The sequence below is a fragment of the Arachis ipaensis genome, chromosome B06 (genome assembly GCF_000816755.2).
Source record: "Arachis ipaensis cultivar K30076 chromosome B06, Araip1.1, whole genome shotgun sequence".
NCBI classification, from domain to species: domain Eukaryota; kingdom Viridiplantae; phylum Streptophyta; class Magnoliopsida; order Fabales; family Fabaceae; genus Arachis; species Arachis ipaensis.
This window is the reverse complement of record NC_029790.2, coordinates 131014052-131029542: the sequence shown is the minus strand read 5'-3', so window position 1 is coordinate 131029542 and position 15491 is coordinate 131014052. Positions and strand designations below refer to the sequence as shown.

Here is a 15491-nt window from a genome sequence, read left to right as displayed (position 1 = left end):
AATACAATTTGTGGGACAGCACATAGTATCAATGATTCATAGTAAGTGCTAATTAATTTATAATTTTTTCCTTATTATTTTAAACTTATTTTATTTTCGTTTTTTTTAGTAATACTCCTTTATTTAACTTATATGTGGAAGGATTAGACATTTAAAACATTTAAAAAAGGTTAGTTTATATTTATCTCTATCTATCTATGTTTGATCTAGAGTTTCATTGATCTGATGTTACCTTTTGATCTTTCATAAGGGTTGATCTTCTCATAGCAAACTATTGTTAGAGAGCATTGGTAGTGGAACAGTTCTCTGAATTGGCAGGAACCTGAGCAAGAGGTTGTTCCTTATTTTTTTAATGGGACGTTACTTTACTGTACTTTACAGTGCAGTTATTGAATTCAGTTTATAAGTTTAGTACTGATAAATTTTGTTCCACTATACAATATCAGCTGTATCACCTGCTTTATTTAGTGATGTATTCAAGAGAATTGAATTCAGTTTATAAGGAATTGCAGAATTTCCCTTGACAAATCAAAAAGTTACAAAGTAGGTAGAAGTTAGAATGTCTTATCATTCTTCAACTATGACGATAAATTTAGCATACCCAAACAGTGTAAATCTATTCCATATTAAATTCCTCCAGACATGTTAAATTGGTATCTTGAGGGCCTTGGCTTTTTATAACAAGAAAGGAATCCTAAAAACCTAAACAAGATTTTAGTCTCTGGTTCACATCAAGGTAACTAGAGGGTTCATCAAACATATATATCTCTGCATTTTGGATGGCAACAACTGCAATGGCAAACCTTTAGAGCTCTCCACCAGGAAGATCACCAACATTACTATCTATAACTTGGTTAAGCTCTAGATCAGCACAAAGCTCTGCCTTCTTATCTCTCTCATCTTTCTGATCAAGCACCTGCCCCACATTTCCTTGCACTGCTTTTGGAATGTGGTCAACATACTGAGGCTTGATGATAGCCTATATATAATTCAAGATCAATCAAAATAAGCACAATTACTAAGATGTATACACATTTTTTTCTTACAAAAAGTATGATACCTTTTTAATAAATTCAAGCAACAGCTTATAGTTGAATAGTGAGTGCTCAAAAATTTGTCATCACATCAAAACCGACATTACCAGGTACAAAATTAAAAACAGTTTTATTGAACACTAAGACAAAGAATCCTACAGCAATCTACAATGCCTTCAAACTTGCATTAACATATTCAAAATCTTTGTAATCTGTATTACCTACTTTGAAGATATGGGTAGTGGTAATGTAAAATGGGTGCTCAACTAACATTTCTTGTGTGACAATGTTAATATAGTATATTTGTGAAAATAAGGCATTTTAATGTACCAATGTTTGATGCAGTTGCCTACAAACTAATTCTGTGACTTGATACTTATTTACAGAAACAAACTGGCTTAACATATTTTCAGGTACATTAACTTAACAACAATGATATGCTGTAAATCACTTGTAAGGGAAACAAAATAATAAGTAACAAACTTCCCTGAACCTATTTGCAAAATCATTGCATTGCTTCTCTTTTGAAACAGTTTTACAAACTAGCTTAATAGACACTAAGCTTCTATCATGAGTTTTGTTGAAAATCTTTGTGCTCATGGAGGCTGGCAATACATCATGTCTATTTTTGGTATTATCTTTGGGACTAGACGAAGTATCCTACAAATAATTGAATATAGTTGTTATTCCATTGAAAATGTAATAAATTATGAATGAATGAATGATGATGAATTGAAGTGTGATTAGCACTTACTCCTTGGTCTCCTTTGTGACACAAATTTAAATGAGGATGAATTAGAGGATTATCTCGATCATGAAAATTGTGGAGAAAGGGATGGTTAGGAAGCATTGCTGCCGAAGGTCTATCAGCAGGGTCCCTTCTGAAACATTGCTGCAGGAAATCCATTCCCACTGTTGATAAACTCTCTGGTATTGGTGGTGTGCTCTGTAGTACCTTGAACATTGCTGATGGCTACTCATCAAATACAAAAATCCAAAAACTATATGTTATTAGATGAATACTAATATGAAAATTGGATAAAGTACTATTTTGGTTCCAATATTTGGGTCGAATTCTGATTTGATTTATAACGTTTCAAACATTTTATTTTATTTCAAAAAGTTTTAAAGAGGTTCATTGTGGTGCTATCATTAAATTTGATACTAATAGTGAACGGAATAAGTGATGTGGACGTTAATAACATTACTGGTTAAGTTATATCTTTTTTCATGTGTTAGAAAAACATAACTAAAACTTTCTTGTAATACTTCTCTTCAATTTCCTTTTTGTACAAAACACCAAATTCTGATTTTACTGACAATCACTTGCATACTGAAGTCAAATGCTACTGGCTCTTCAATATGCAAATTGTTTGTGTCAAATTCAATGGTGGGACAACATTGAACTCACTTAAACGCTTTTTTTGGGATTGAAATAAGACGTTTGAAAGTTTTTAGAATTGAAATAGAATGTTTGAAACGTTAGAGACCAAATTAGGATTCAGCTCAAACGTTAGAGACCAAAATAATACTTGATCTTATAAAAATGTATTTGATAGTTAAGACGTACACATATTTATGTTAAGTAACTTATCCACGATTTCAGTTATCATCTTCACGTAAATAATTATTGCGTTATATATAGTAAGGTAGTTTGGTTACCCTTTCAAGGTCACTCCAAGGAGGCTTTCCTTGACAACATTTCAATGATGGTGCAGCCTAAGCTCCATACATCAGGATTTGATTCATTCTTAATGGCAGCTTTCATCACCTTCAATTAATTCAAAAGGGGGTATTTATTGTATTTATTATTAATCTAAATCACTATATTATATAGTTGATGATGATGAGAGTAATGAATGAAATACCTCAGGAGCCATCCAATAAGGACTTCCCTTCAAAGAAAGTTCATATGAATTCCCTGAAAGCTGCAAATAGCACATTACATTATTGTTCTTCAGATATCATGACCACCACAATCACAACTAAAAACCAAAAAAGAAGTTACAATGTATATAAAGAAACTCACAATTTTGGCCATCCCAAAATCTGCAAGCTTGACAATGCCAGATTCATTAACAAGCAAGTTTGCACCTTTGATATCCCTAAAGAACAAGTCAACAAGTTCCAATTTAGACTTTATTATAAAAATAAAAAATAAAAAAATAAAATCAATTTTACTTTATAGGAAGATTCAGCTTATAAATCACTTGTCAATTACATCAAAATAATCTATCAAAATTTTAAAACAAGAAATTTGTCTTGTACTATTTATCAGAATTGATACACATGTAGGAGAGTATTAATTATCCGAATAACTAAATTGTTCGATGTAAAATTTCTTGAAAATCAAAATGACATTTTACTCATTAAACACATCACATTGATTTCATTCAACACAACACAAACAAAAATTGTTTTGAACAAAGAATGTCATGACCTGTGGATAGTCTTGGTGCTATGTAAGTAGGCCAATCCAGATAGAATGTTTCTTGTGAAATTTCGAACTACAGATTCTGTCATAACTCCACAATGCTCCCTAATAAATTTATTAACTGATCCTGGATGAACATACTAAATATATATGTACAAATGATCACAAATTCACAAAATATTAATTATCCTTAATATTAATTATCCTGGATGTGTGGTGTTACCACAAGCTTGGAACAAATAAAGAAAAAATTAATGAAGTCACTCACTATTTCACTTCCATAATACTGCACTATATTTGGGTGGTGTAGTTGATGAAGGATTTTGATTTCCTGAGACAAAGATGGAATAAGCTAAAACATGTCAAAAAATTAACTACACTATTTGAAGCTGTTTTTATGAATATTTATGGCATAGTTCATATCTCCTGTAATGTCAATTGCCATAGTCAGGGCCCAAATAGATAGTGCTATGTGGAGTTGATTCTCTGATATATTTTTAAGTATAACGGTACGAGTTTAATTTTGATGCATAGAAAGCTTTGCACGGTCACACAATTTATAGATTACACAAGGACAGCGAATGTCATATAACTTAAATATTAAGCAGTAGTGTGTAGAGAGGTTAATGTAATTTACCTGTTCTAGTTGCTTTATGCACTCAGCAGATGTAGGATCATCAGGAATTATATCCACTTTCTTCATTGCACAAGAAGCTCCAGTTTCTCTATAAAATCGTACACATTAATAGCTATAAAATCAAGCATATTAGTGGATTGTATGAAGATGAAGAATGAGCAGAGAATTGTATACAGGTTGGTTGCATGATAAACACTTCCAAAGGTGCTGCGACCAATTAGCTTCCCCTTCTGCCATTGGCCTTTCATTGATGATGAAACTCTAGGAGGAAGTGGCAAGGGATGTGCATCAACATGGTTATTTTTGGGATTAGAAGAATAAGCAGTACTTAAGCTAGCAGGGCAAAAATGAACATTATTTTTGTTATTATTAGCTTGTGGTAGGTGGTGGTGATGATGATGATGATCCAAATTCAAATCATTGTCATTGAATTGTTGAAGGAAATTATTGATGGTGTGATGATCAAAGAAATGTTGTGCATTGTTGTTTGATCCATGTGGACTAGTGACTGGACTAGAGAAGACACTTGATGAAGCACTCTTGGCAGCAACATGCATGCTCAGACCAGAAATACTCACACAATCATCATCATCATTTTCATCATAATGACACAATGATGCGGCAATTTTGCATGAACTATTCCCTGCATTAACATCAATCGTTAAGGAGAGAAATACAACTTCCAAAAAGAAGATCAAACCATTAACATTTAAGTAAAAGAGGATGAATCCCTTCCACTCATACACCATAATTAACTAATCAATATGAGACTAAATGGAGTCACCAATATTTGATTCAAGAGGCACAAAAAAGCAGAGAATGGATAAGAAATTAACCTGCCAAGAAACTTTTAGCTGGAATGTGCACTCTCAGATTATTTTTTGCTTTTTTACTGGTTTTTGAGTGACCAATTATGGGGAAGCCAACAGGGAAAAAGAAAGATCATGAAAGTCCCAAGGAAAAAGAAGCTAAGGTTCCTGCTACTAATAAGACTATGGACCGTAGCGCCTCAAAGGTCCTTGATGAAGACACTGCCATGTTCATCAACATGGCACAAGAGCTCAAGGAAGAAGGCAACAGGCTATATCAGAAGAAGGATCATGAAGCTGCCATGTTGAAGTTTGAGAAGGCTTTGAAGCTCCTACCGAAGAATCACATTGATGCTGCACACCTTCACACAAGTATGGCCGTCTGTTACATGCAAATGGGACTAGGGGAGTACCCTCATGCCATCAACGAATGCAATATGGCGTTAGAAGTCTCGCCTAGATATAGCAGGGCTCTGTTGAAGAGGGCAAAGTGCTATGCAGCGTTGAATCGGTTGGATTTGGCAATGAGGGATGTTAGGATTGTTTTGAATTGGGAGCCTAATAACCTTACAGCATTGGAGATCCAGGATAGTCTGAGAATTACAATGGAAGAAAAGGGTATCACTATAGATGAGACTGAGATTGCTTTGGCTACAATCGCAGAGCCTCTAGGTGCCCGGTTGCGAAAAGTGGTGAGGGAGAAGCTAAAGAAGAAGAAAGGTCATCACCAGAAAAGTGACGAGAAGATGGAGGAGGATAAGGAGGTTGTGCACAAGGAGGTGGTGCAAAAGGATCATGTGCAGGAGAATGTGAAGAGTCATGTTAAGGATAAGGATAAGGAAGTGGTCAAGAACACAATCGAGAAAGACAATTTGGAAGCAAGACCTGTTAAGCGGCGAGAAAAGCCGGTTACAAGGACAGTGAAGTTCATATTTGGAGAGGATATAAGATGGGCGCAGCTGCCGGTGAATTGTAGTTTGAGGATGATAAGGGATACAATAAAGGATCGGTTTCCACAATTGAAGGGTGTTCTTGTGAAGTATAAGGATCGAGAAGGTGATTTTGTTACAATAACCAATGTTGCTGATTTAAGGCTAGCTGAAAGTTCCGGTAATGTGCTGGGATCAATTCGACTTTATATTACAGAAGTGGATCCTTCACAGGAACCATCTTATGATGATAAAACCATGGTGAGTGGGGTGCCAACTTATGTTAGCAAATCAGGTGAGGATATAGAGAATGTAGCTAGGCAAAGAGCCGAACCGGTAGCAAACCGGGTGATTACTGTGGAGGACTGGCTTGTCCAGTTTGCAAGGCTGTTCAAGAACCATGTTGGGTTTGACTCTGATGCATATCTAGATATTCACGAGGTTGGAATGAAGCTATATTCCGAAGCAATGGAGGATACTGCATCGGATGATGATGCTCAAGAACTGTTTGAAATTGCAGCAGATAAATTTCAAGAAATGGCAGCTTTGGCATTGTTTAATTGGGGGAATGTTCACATGTCTAGGGCGAGGAAGCGTGTATCCTCTGCAGAGGATGGATCAAGAGAGTCTTTGGAGAGTATCAAGTCTGCATATGACTGGGCTCAAAATGAGTACACAAAAGCAGAAACGAGATACGAAGAGGCTGTGAGAATCAAACCCGACTTCTATGAAGGACTTCTTGCACTCGGGTATCAGCAGTTTGAGCAAGCAAAGCTTCATTGGTGTTATTCGGTGGCAACCAATAAGGACCTGGACATTGGTGCTTCTGAAGAGGTTTTGCAGTACTATAACAAGGCAGAGGATAGCATGGAGAAAGGCATGTTGATGTGGGAAGAGATTGAGGAGCAGCGTTTGAATGGATTATCCAAATTCGACAAATATAAAGAACAGTTAGAGAAAATGGATTTGCATAATCTTTTCCGGGATGTTTCTCCGGAGGAAGCCGAAGAGCAGGCTTCAAAGATGAGGTTACAGGTATATCTTTTATGGGGAACGTTGTTGTATGAGCGCTCTGTTGTGGAATATAAGCTAGGCCTACCCACATGGGAGGAATGCTTGGAGGTTGCTGTTGAAAAGTTTGAACTAGCTGGAGCTTCTTCGACCGACATAGGTGTCATGATAAAGAATCATAGTTCTAATACATCAGCACTTGGAGGTATGTAATTCAAAAATATGATTCATCATGTTTACATCTCACATCCATTTTGAGTCTCAATTATTTCAGGGCACTAAGAACACATTTTTAAATTTTAATAATCACAGGGTTCAAAATTGACGAGATAGTGCAGCATGGAATGAGATGTATGATGGGTGGCAATTTGATGTTCCATCATTTCAACTTGAACCATTGTTTCGTCGGCGTGTTCCAAAACTACATGACATGGAGCAATTTTGAGTGTTCTTACTTAGAGTTTGTTGTTGTTTAGAAGCATATATATTATATAATGCTTCTGTTTTGTCTATTACATATTTTTTAAGGCTTCCTCCTCCTCTAAGACAGGTAAGTAAGACTGTGCTTATACTCCAGTTTCTTTGCATGATGCTTCTGCTTTCGTTAGTAATTAAATGCTAGATTTGCATTTTACTTTTGCTAGGAAAATTAAGTGTTTTTTGTCTTGCAAAGTTGAAATGATAATTTTCCCATTCATAACTTGAGAGATGTTTTTACAAGTATTCTTGTGGTGGAAATGATAGTAACAAAGCTTTGGAGACGCATGTATGGAAACATGGGGTGCATGTGATTGACCTTAGAATAACTATTACTGACTGGATAATTGTGATTAGTTGACAAATGCTTAGGTTCATGTTTCCTTGTATTATAATTTGATGCTGCTGTCTTTAGTACTACCTGAGATTTCTTTGAAGAAGCAATATGAGTTACTGATAAGACTCCAGTTAGGTTAGGTCAGCTAAGACATGCTTAGTATTATTTATGGGAGAAGGATCATCATATTTCAAATTTGAATTGTTTTTATGTGGAGATTGTGTGAGAAATAGGCTTTGGTAAGATGTTAGGAAGTATTCCGCAACTAACTGAAAAGCTTCTTATGGGGAAGAATAGTATTATTTCTCCAACTGAAAACATTTTGAGGAATTTCATGGCCTTGTAATTGTTGTCTACATATTGAAAATTATAAGAGAATATCAATCACAAACAGAAAGAATAAAGCAGAAACCAGGGATTGCAAAATAGGATTGGCTTCTGAAATGACATAATTCATGATGATTTGTTTTTTGGTCATTGTCGGATTACATGATATAACCGACCTGCCTAGTAGAATAAGGCTTTGTTACTCCTGTTGGATTGCATAATAGTGCATATAATTCAATATTTTATTTTCTTCTAATCCTTTCTGTTAAGTTGTATCTATATAATGTCAATGATGACATTGTATCTCTTTGATTGCAGAGATTTTTTTCATTTTTTTTATATTTTCTCCCCCTCCATACTGCTTTGATAGCTCATTGATGGTTACTGAGATTGGATTATTTTTTCATTTCCATGTCAATTTTGAATGAAGTTGGGATGTCATTCTAGAAAGCATTGTTATATGTATATTTTTTAAATCTTTTATTAGGGGATTATGGTGTAAGGTTGTCATTCGTTTCGGTTGTAATATCATTATATGGTTGTAATATCATTATATGATTTCATTTATTGACAAGGTAGTGACGTGACTTGAATTTTTCAGTTGGAAAAAGGGAAAAACCAATAAAATGATTGTTCAAGGTGTTGGTCAGCTGAGGTTTGCTGATTATTTTGGTTGCCAAATTGCCATTTTGTAACATTATATGATTGTCATATAGCAAAAAGTATGTATTTTCATCCTGTATTCCTTTGTTACTAACTTATTATATACTCTCCTTTTCCACTTTTTAATTTACATATTGAGGAAACGTTGTTGTTGTTACAAGTTGTTATTGGCTCATTGTGTGTTATCTTGGGGTGTGAAATTTGAAAAAGGGCTAGAAACAAATCGGACAATTTGATTTAGGAAGGCCACAAATTGGAGGGTCGGCCAATTTTCCAACCTTTAATAAAGAAAAGAAAAACCTCAAATCGGAGGCTCCGACTTGCAACCCTTCAAATTTGAATTTGTCACTCCATAACTCTGAAGCCTCAGTTTTTTATACTTTTCAAGAACTGTCTTCAATTTGTACTTTTAAATTAAAAAAAAATATTTTCATATTATTTAAAAACACACTCATCATCCATATCTATACATAATACGTTCAAAAGCATAACAAAAAAAATAACCGAACACTTATTTTGGATTGAATTTTTTTTCTCTTTTAAAATTATACTTATTTGAGACTTGACACAGTAATCAACATTCAACAATGCTATAGCATATAAAATTATAAAAAATGTTAAGTGAACAAGTATTTTTGTAAAGGAATTACGTTTTAAGTTTTTAAAGAGTTATTTTTTAAAAGAATAGAAATTTTTTTAAAACTAACATAGTCATTCTGAACATGAATATCTTTTTCAAAGAGAAATAGAATTATAGAAATAAAAAACGCAGAAAAGGCAAGGGGGAAAGACACGGTAGTAACTGGTAAGTGGGTGAGGGCGACAGAGGGAAATAAAGAAAATTAAAAAAAAAAAAGGTAAATGCAGAACATAAGGCAAAAGTGAGAGAAAAAAACGGAAAGGGAAATTTGGTTAGAAATAAATTTGTTTGTCACTGACTACAATTAGCAATTACTTGGCTAGTATTGACTATTATTTTTGTACATGGAACAAGACCCTTTTTAATGAAATTGTGTTACTTATATGAACAGCTAAAGACTGATCTTAGACTAAATCTTATTTTACAAGTAGCATTTTCCTTTTTTATAACACGTAAAATAATTGGACACCTTACACTATGTGTTCCATCGCTCCACAATAGTGATGATGAAACTACACTTTTGTCACTAAATTTCCCTCCATCAACATGAACAACAAAAGATTGTTTCTCCTTGAGAGATTTAAACTCGAGTACGTTAGGCACAATAGTGATGTTGATGCCAGAATGTTGTTGGATGTAAGCCTTATAGGCAGAGTTAGCGAATCCAACATTTGTAACTGTTCTTGTGAAATTAATCTTAAATGGTTTCCTTGGTTCAATCTCAGCCGCAATTGCAGGATAATTAAAATCTTTTGCCATGGGCAGACGATGATGAAACGATGATGAAGGGCAAACACTTTTGTCTCCTGAGATTTTTCGAACTTCCATTGTATTATACCCAATTCTGCAAAGCAACTTCACATAGTCCTTTTTGGAAACATCAAAAACTAGACCAGGATTTATGGCCCTAACTGGGTCCAAAAACCCTGATCCATAGGAGAATTCTGCGAGTTCACTTCCATTCATTGGTTTTGCAGTGGTCATAAGAGAAGACTTTATAGCTGCCGGAGACCAATCAGGATGAGAAGTCTTAACATATGCAGCTGCACCAGCAACATGGGGGCACGACATTGAGGTTCCAGAGAGTATGTTGTATTTCACTGATCTTTTCTCTCTTTTGTCATGAGAAGGTGGTGCAAGAGGTGAGTAAGCAGCCAAAATTTCTAAACCAGGAGCACTAATGTCTGGCTTCATAATTTCTCTGATTTGCATATTGGGTCCTCCAGAAGAGAATTCAGCAACAATTGGAGCACTATTGTTTATGAAGCCTGTGCTACTCAGTATTTCAGCACTATTTGATGCATACCCATTTATTGACTTCCCCGAAGGCATTAATCCATTGCCAAGCAAAACGTTATCAGTGTTTCTACTATCCATAGTGGTAGCTGCAACAGTGAACAACCAAGGTGATACACTAGATGTTGTATTGTTAGGACCATCGTTACCTGCAGAGTTTATGGTGAGGATCCCTTTTTTCATTGCTTGAAAAGATCCAATTGCTATGATGTCATTATCAAAGGTTATTTGCTCCTGGAGCCCAAGTGAAATTGTGATAAGATCCACACCATCGGCAATGGCATCATCAAAAGCAGCCAATATGGCATCAGCTCTGCACTGATCTCGTTCACTACACACACTATAAGCAGCAATTCTTGCTGATGGGACACCTCCTCTTGCAACTCCTTCGGCGATTCCATTGAAGCTTGCTCCCACAACTTTATTCCCTGCTGCAATTGATGCTGTGTGAGTTCCATGCCCAACAAAGTCTCTTGCTGAAGTTTGATCTTTTAGATAGTATCTTGCACCGATTATTTTATTGTTGCATCTGAAGTTTTCACCACCTTTGCATGCGCCTTTCCACTTTTTGGGAATTGGACCGAAACCACGATCATTGAAGCTCTCTGACTCCGGCCAGATTCCGGTGTCTATAACTCCGATTATAACATCACTCTCAGCAGTTTTGTTTCTCTGTATCGATTCTTTGAACCCCATGAAGTCCCAAGACCTTGTAGTTTGTGGTTTGAGTGATTCGCTTGGAAAAACAGAAACCACTCCTTCCATCTTTTTCAGCTTCTCTCTTTCTTGGTTAGTGATCATTGCAGCAAAACCATTAAAGCTCTTATAATAACTTCTAACCATGTGATTTGTTGCATCGTTATCATTAGTAATTTGTTGCAGCATACTAAGATGGTGAGATATTGGAGAATAATTATGCTTTGGGAGTGATCTCATGTATACAATGTGAAGATTCCTAACAGCATCATCAGCACTACTTACTAAGGATTTCATGATGAAATAGGCGAATAAGAAAAGAAGAAAATTATACTTGGCCATTGTTCAACTATGTTAGATACATGTATCCAATGGCTTGATTAATATAATCGATGTCTTGAAAGAGAACGAAAGTTGATTGATAAGATCAAAATAAATAAAATGAGATTTTGAACCTTTTTCTCCTTCGGTCGTAAATAAATTTTGATAAAATTGTGAAAGAATAGAAAAAGAAAAGAGAAGAGAAGAGGAAGAAATTTTTATTGATTATTGATCGATTGAATTGTGAAGGTAAAACTAAATATATATAGAGCATTGTTTACCAAAGATAAAAGTAAAGATAAGATAAGATAAAATAATAAATACTAAAATTAGAACTAAATTCATATATTTTATTGGGCTGCATTTATGAGTCACGAAATTTTTTTATTATTGTCATGGGTTAAGACCTAAGATAAAAGAGTAATTTAATAAATTTTCTTATATATAATTGCTTTTAATTATTATGCAACATTAAAATTGAAGAAAAATATTAGCCATTCATCAAACACTTTTAATCCTCGTAAAAAAATACGGTTGCTATTAATTATTTATATATTTTAATGGTGTTTATTTTGGTATGATGATAAATTTTTATGTATCGATACAATAAAAATATGGACAAATTAAAACACAATACATGGATTATATTTTTCATGTTAGTAATTAATTTTTTTTTAAATACATATCAATCAATACTTTTATTAAATCACCCTTATAATTTAGTAAAAATAAAAAACAATTTTTATTTAATATTACAAAAAGACTTAAATATTGTAAGACCTAGAAATTTCGAAAAATCTTATTAAGAACTAATTTCGATTTATTCATTCATTAAGTACTTTAATCTCAGAAATTATTTTATTAAAGATAATTAAGCCTAACGCCATTCCCTTAAAAAAAAAAACAACACAACACAACACACGGACACGGGAAAGAAAGGGAGAACAAAGCGGGGGGAATCAAGGAAGATGGAAGGGAAAAAAAGGGAAGCAGAGAACAGGGAAAAGAAAGGGAGACTGAATCTGTTGCTGCTGTTGGATAGCAGAACCGTCGTTGATATTATTAACTAATAAATTATTATATACACGAAATTAAAATAGATACAAATATTCATTAATGTATAATGTTATAAATTCATTAAGATATAAGATTAGGTTAGACTTTTTAACTTTCAAAAACACATGCTAGTTTGGGAAAGTATTTTTATAATTAATTTCAAAAGCACCAACAGCCTTTCAAGGCTAAAATTACAATCTCATATCCTTTTTACTATCAAACACAAGGTGAAGTACTCTCAAACGATTTACCAAACTGGATTTTATTGACTGTCAGTCTTAATCTCTTTATTTTTGCTTTTTCTTTTTGTTCACAAAATTCTTTTTGTTTATTTTTAATTGTGCATATAAAAATAATATTTATAATTTATAAGAGTAATATAGTAGAATAAATGTAATGACATAAATTCCTAAACATATGTTACAATTAGATCGAGATAAAACGCCAATGAACATAAGTTATTGTGATTTCCATTTCTTACTAAACACAACATAACATGCAAGAAGTGTTACCTTAAACAATTTGACAAAGGAATTGCAGCAGCACTGAATGGCATGAAAGGGAAAACATTTAATAAAAGCCCCACCACCTCACTGTTAAACCAGATGTACTCGCTATCCCAGCACTTCCATTTGTTCTGAATTCAAGTGACTTCTAATTGGATTACCCATTGATATTGGAAAAGCCAGAAAATGCCCAAAAACAATAAAGAGGAGGAGGAGGAGCAAACTCTATTATTTCAGCAAAATCAAACAAAACACAAAACCAAACAATATTACTGAACTAGAAAATCAGAAACCCTAAATCAGAAAAATAGAGAACAACTGCCTGACATAAAAGCACAACACAAGAAAAAAGAAGAAGAAAACATAAACATGATAAAAGAATTCAAATATCTCACCTATATTATCATCAGATTCTTAATTGTGACAAGAACTACTATTATTAATAATAGACACAGTTTATCATGTAATGAACCTTACAATAACAGGGACTAATTACCTGGTGTTATTATATTTGAGGGACACACATCTCTTTCCAATAGGCATAATTCTTGTAAGAGAAGAAGGAGGAAGAGAGGAAGAAGAGAAAGTGGTGAAGGTTGAAGAAGAATCAGCTTGTTATTCTGAGAGAGAGAGTAAATGAGTAAGCAAACAGCTAAATAGTCCTTAATCCATGTGAAACCTTTGCGTTTTTTGGTGGGGTAGTGCTATGGTGAGGATGGTAAATTTTTTCAGTATGTAAGAAAAGGAGGTGGATATCCTTTTATGAAGACACGTGTTAGAGTGGTCTTGGTTAGAAGAGACAGGTCCTGCTAGAACCTAGAAGTTCAGGTAGTGCAGCTGTTGTGGGCCAGCTTGATGTTAACTGATGCAAGATTAGGTTAGCAATAATTGTGATGTGGTGATAATTAAGTTATTGAATTTTTGGGTGTTGAATCCAATGGTTTTTGTTAAGTGGTGGGCTTATGTTATTACTGATTGGAACATAATAAAAGAGATTGGGGAGATAACAAAAAACCAATGAATGGATAAAGACTTGCGTTATTTGGGCTGAGTAATTATTTTTTGTAGCTGGATTATTTTTGAAAAATAAATATATTAGGATAGTGTTATAACTCTTCTCCCTGGCTTAGTCCTCTTACATCCATTTAAATTTTAAATTAAATTTTTTATAAATATAAATTATTTAAATAAAGTTAGATTAATTAAAAAATAAAAACAAAAATAATTATTATCCATCCCATCCAATCCAATTCATTGGTTTCAGTACAGTAGCATTGGCCTACTTATATATAAATAGGGCTGTCAAAATGGACTAAACTCATCGGGCTAGCCCGTTTACCCATTTAAATGGGCGGGTTTTGCCTCTAAAATTAAACCCGTTTAAATTTTGGGCTAAATGGGCTGAGCCCGATTAACTCGGAAAAAATGATGGGTTAAACGGGCTAGCCCGCGGGCTAAACGGGTGGCCCGTTTAATTTTTTTAGAAAAAGTAGTATTTTTAGCTAATATTTCTTCCAATCCGACCCGAAAGTCCGATCCAGCAACTAAAAAAAATATTATTTTTTTAATGGTTTTTGACCTAAAAGTGGTATTTTTGGTCAAAAATATTTTTCAAAAAATAAAATAAAATGATAAATGGGCTGGCCCGTTTAACCAATCGGGTTGGCCATAAACGGTCTGGGCTAGAAAATTCTGGCCCGCGAATAAAGCGGGATTAAACGGGTCAGCCCGTTTAGCCCGCGAGCTTAACGGGCCGGACCTAAATGGACCGAACTAGTCTGTTTGACAGCCCTATATATAATGAAATTGTGCAGAGGATACAGTATGAAAGTAAGGTCAATGCTACTGTGCTGAATGAATCTATTTTCTCAGCTGCTAAATGAAATTAATCTAACTTTATTTAAATAATTTACATTTATAAAAAAATTTATTTAAAATTTAAATTAACAATTTTATTTAATTTTGATAAACTAAGTTTTTAAATTAAAAAATAAGCATAGTATTACTATTTTTTAAATTAAAGATGTACGGAAAAAAGTCACCAAAAAAAAAAAGATGTCCGAAAAATAAAAATGTTCAAAAAAATAAAAAATAAAGAAAAAACACCTTCTATCCAAAAAAAAAAATAAAAGAATAAAATACATTTTGAGTTATACAGTTATTTTCTGGTGGAAAAAGCACTTTTTAGATTTTTAACTCTTTCCAATTTTTGACGAAAATTTTAACAACTAAAATAATGATCGTCTAAGTGTTTGGCAAAAAATGTTTCATTAATTTATTTAAAAATTACAAATAAATATAGTATAATATATTCGGTG

General features: G+C 33.8%; 3 protein-coding genes and 2 long non-coding RNA genes across 12 annotated transcripts in view; 2 read left to right on the top strand and 3 right to left on the bottom strand.

The window, feature by feature from the left end:
* Positions 1 to 469, top strand: part of LOC107605393 (cell wall protein RBR3-like) — a 6923-nt gene extending 6454 nt beyond the window's left edge. For 6 of the 7 annotated variants that reach the window (XR_002349459.1, XR_002349458.1, XR_002349460.1 and 3 more), the window contains 2 exons: positions 110 to 169; positions 268 to 469. The gene's annotated coding sequence lies outside the window, so the exon portion shown is untranslated. The remainder of the gene's footprint in view (positions 1 to 109; positions 170 to 267) is intronic. The other variant, XR_002349456.1, reaches the window with a different exon arrangement.
* Positions 1 to 13901, bottom strand: part of LOC107605391 — a 36688-nt gene extending 22787 nt beyond the window's left edge. The window contains exons 1-2 of the long non-coding RNA XR_002349461.1: positions 13670 to 13901; positions 13180 to 13398 (exon numbers count right to left, since the gene is read on the bottom strand). This is a non-coding gene — a long non-coding RNA (uncharacterized LOC107605391). The remainder of the gene's footprint in view (positions 1 to 13179; positions 13399 to 13669) is intronic.
* Positions 78 to 5080, bottom strand: LOC107605394. 2 transcript variants are annotated; one of them, XR_002349462.1, is made up of 10 exons: positions 4942 to 5080; positions 4280 to 4748; positions 4106 to 4193; positions 3737 to 3799; positions 3475 to 3573; positions 3064 to 3139; positions 2903 to 2962; positions 2697 to 2805; positions 1789 to 2007; positions 78 to 979 (listed from the first exon to the last, which is right to left on the bottom strand). It is a non-coding gene; the product is annotated as an uncharacterized LOC107605394 (long non-coding RNA). The 2 variants fall into 2 exon arrangements; XR_001612511.2 differs by having other exon boundaries at positions 421 to 1694; positions 4942 to 5073.
* LOC107605382 (HSP-interacting protein) lies at positions 5004 to 8289 on the top strand. Its single transcript, XM_016307259.2, is given in 3 exon segments — positions 5004 to 7059; positions 7167 to 7190; positions 7193 to 8289. Coding segments are annotated over 3 exon segments (2172 nt in total). The 5' UTR covers positions 5004 to 5018; the 3' UTR covers positions 7300 to 8289.
* On the bottom strand, positions 9541 to 12257 carry LOC107605383 (subtilisin-like protease SBT4.4). Its single transcript, XM_016307260.2, has one exon. It carries the CDS (start codon positions 11630 to 11632, stop codon positions 9674 to 9676), a length of 1959 nt encoding a protein of 652 aa, XP_016162746.1. The 5' UTR covers positions 11633 to 12257; the 3' UTR covers positions 9541 to 9673.

Coding starts and splice junctions, on each gene's coding strand:
- LOC107605383 (XM_016307260.2), bottom strand. CDS start 11,632: ATGGCCAAGTATAATTTTCTTCTTTTCTTATTCGCCTATTTCATCATG.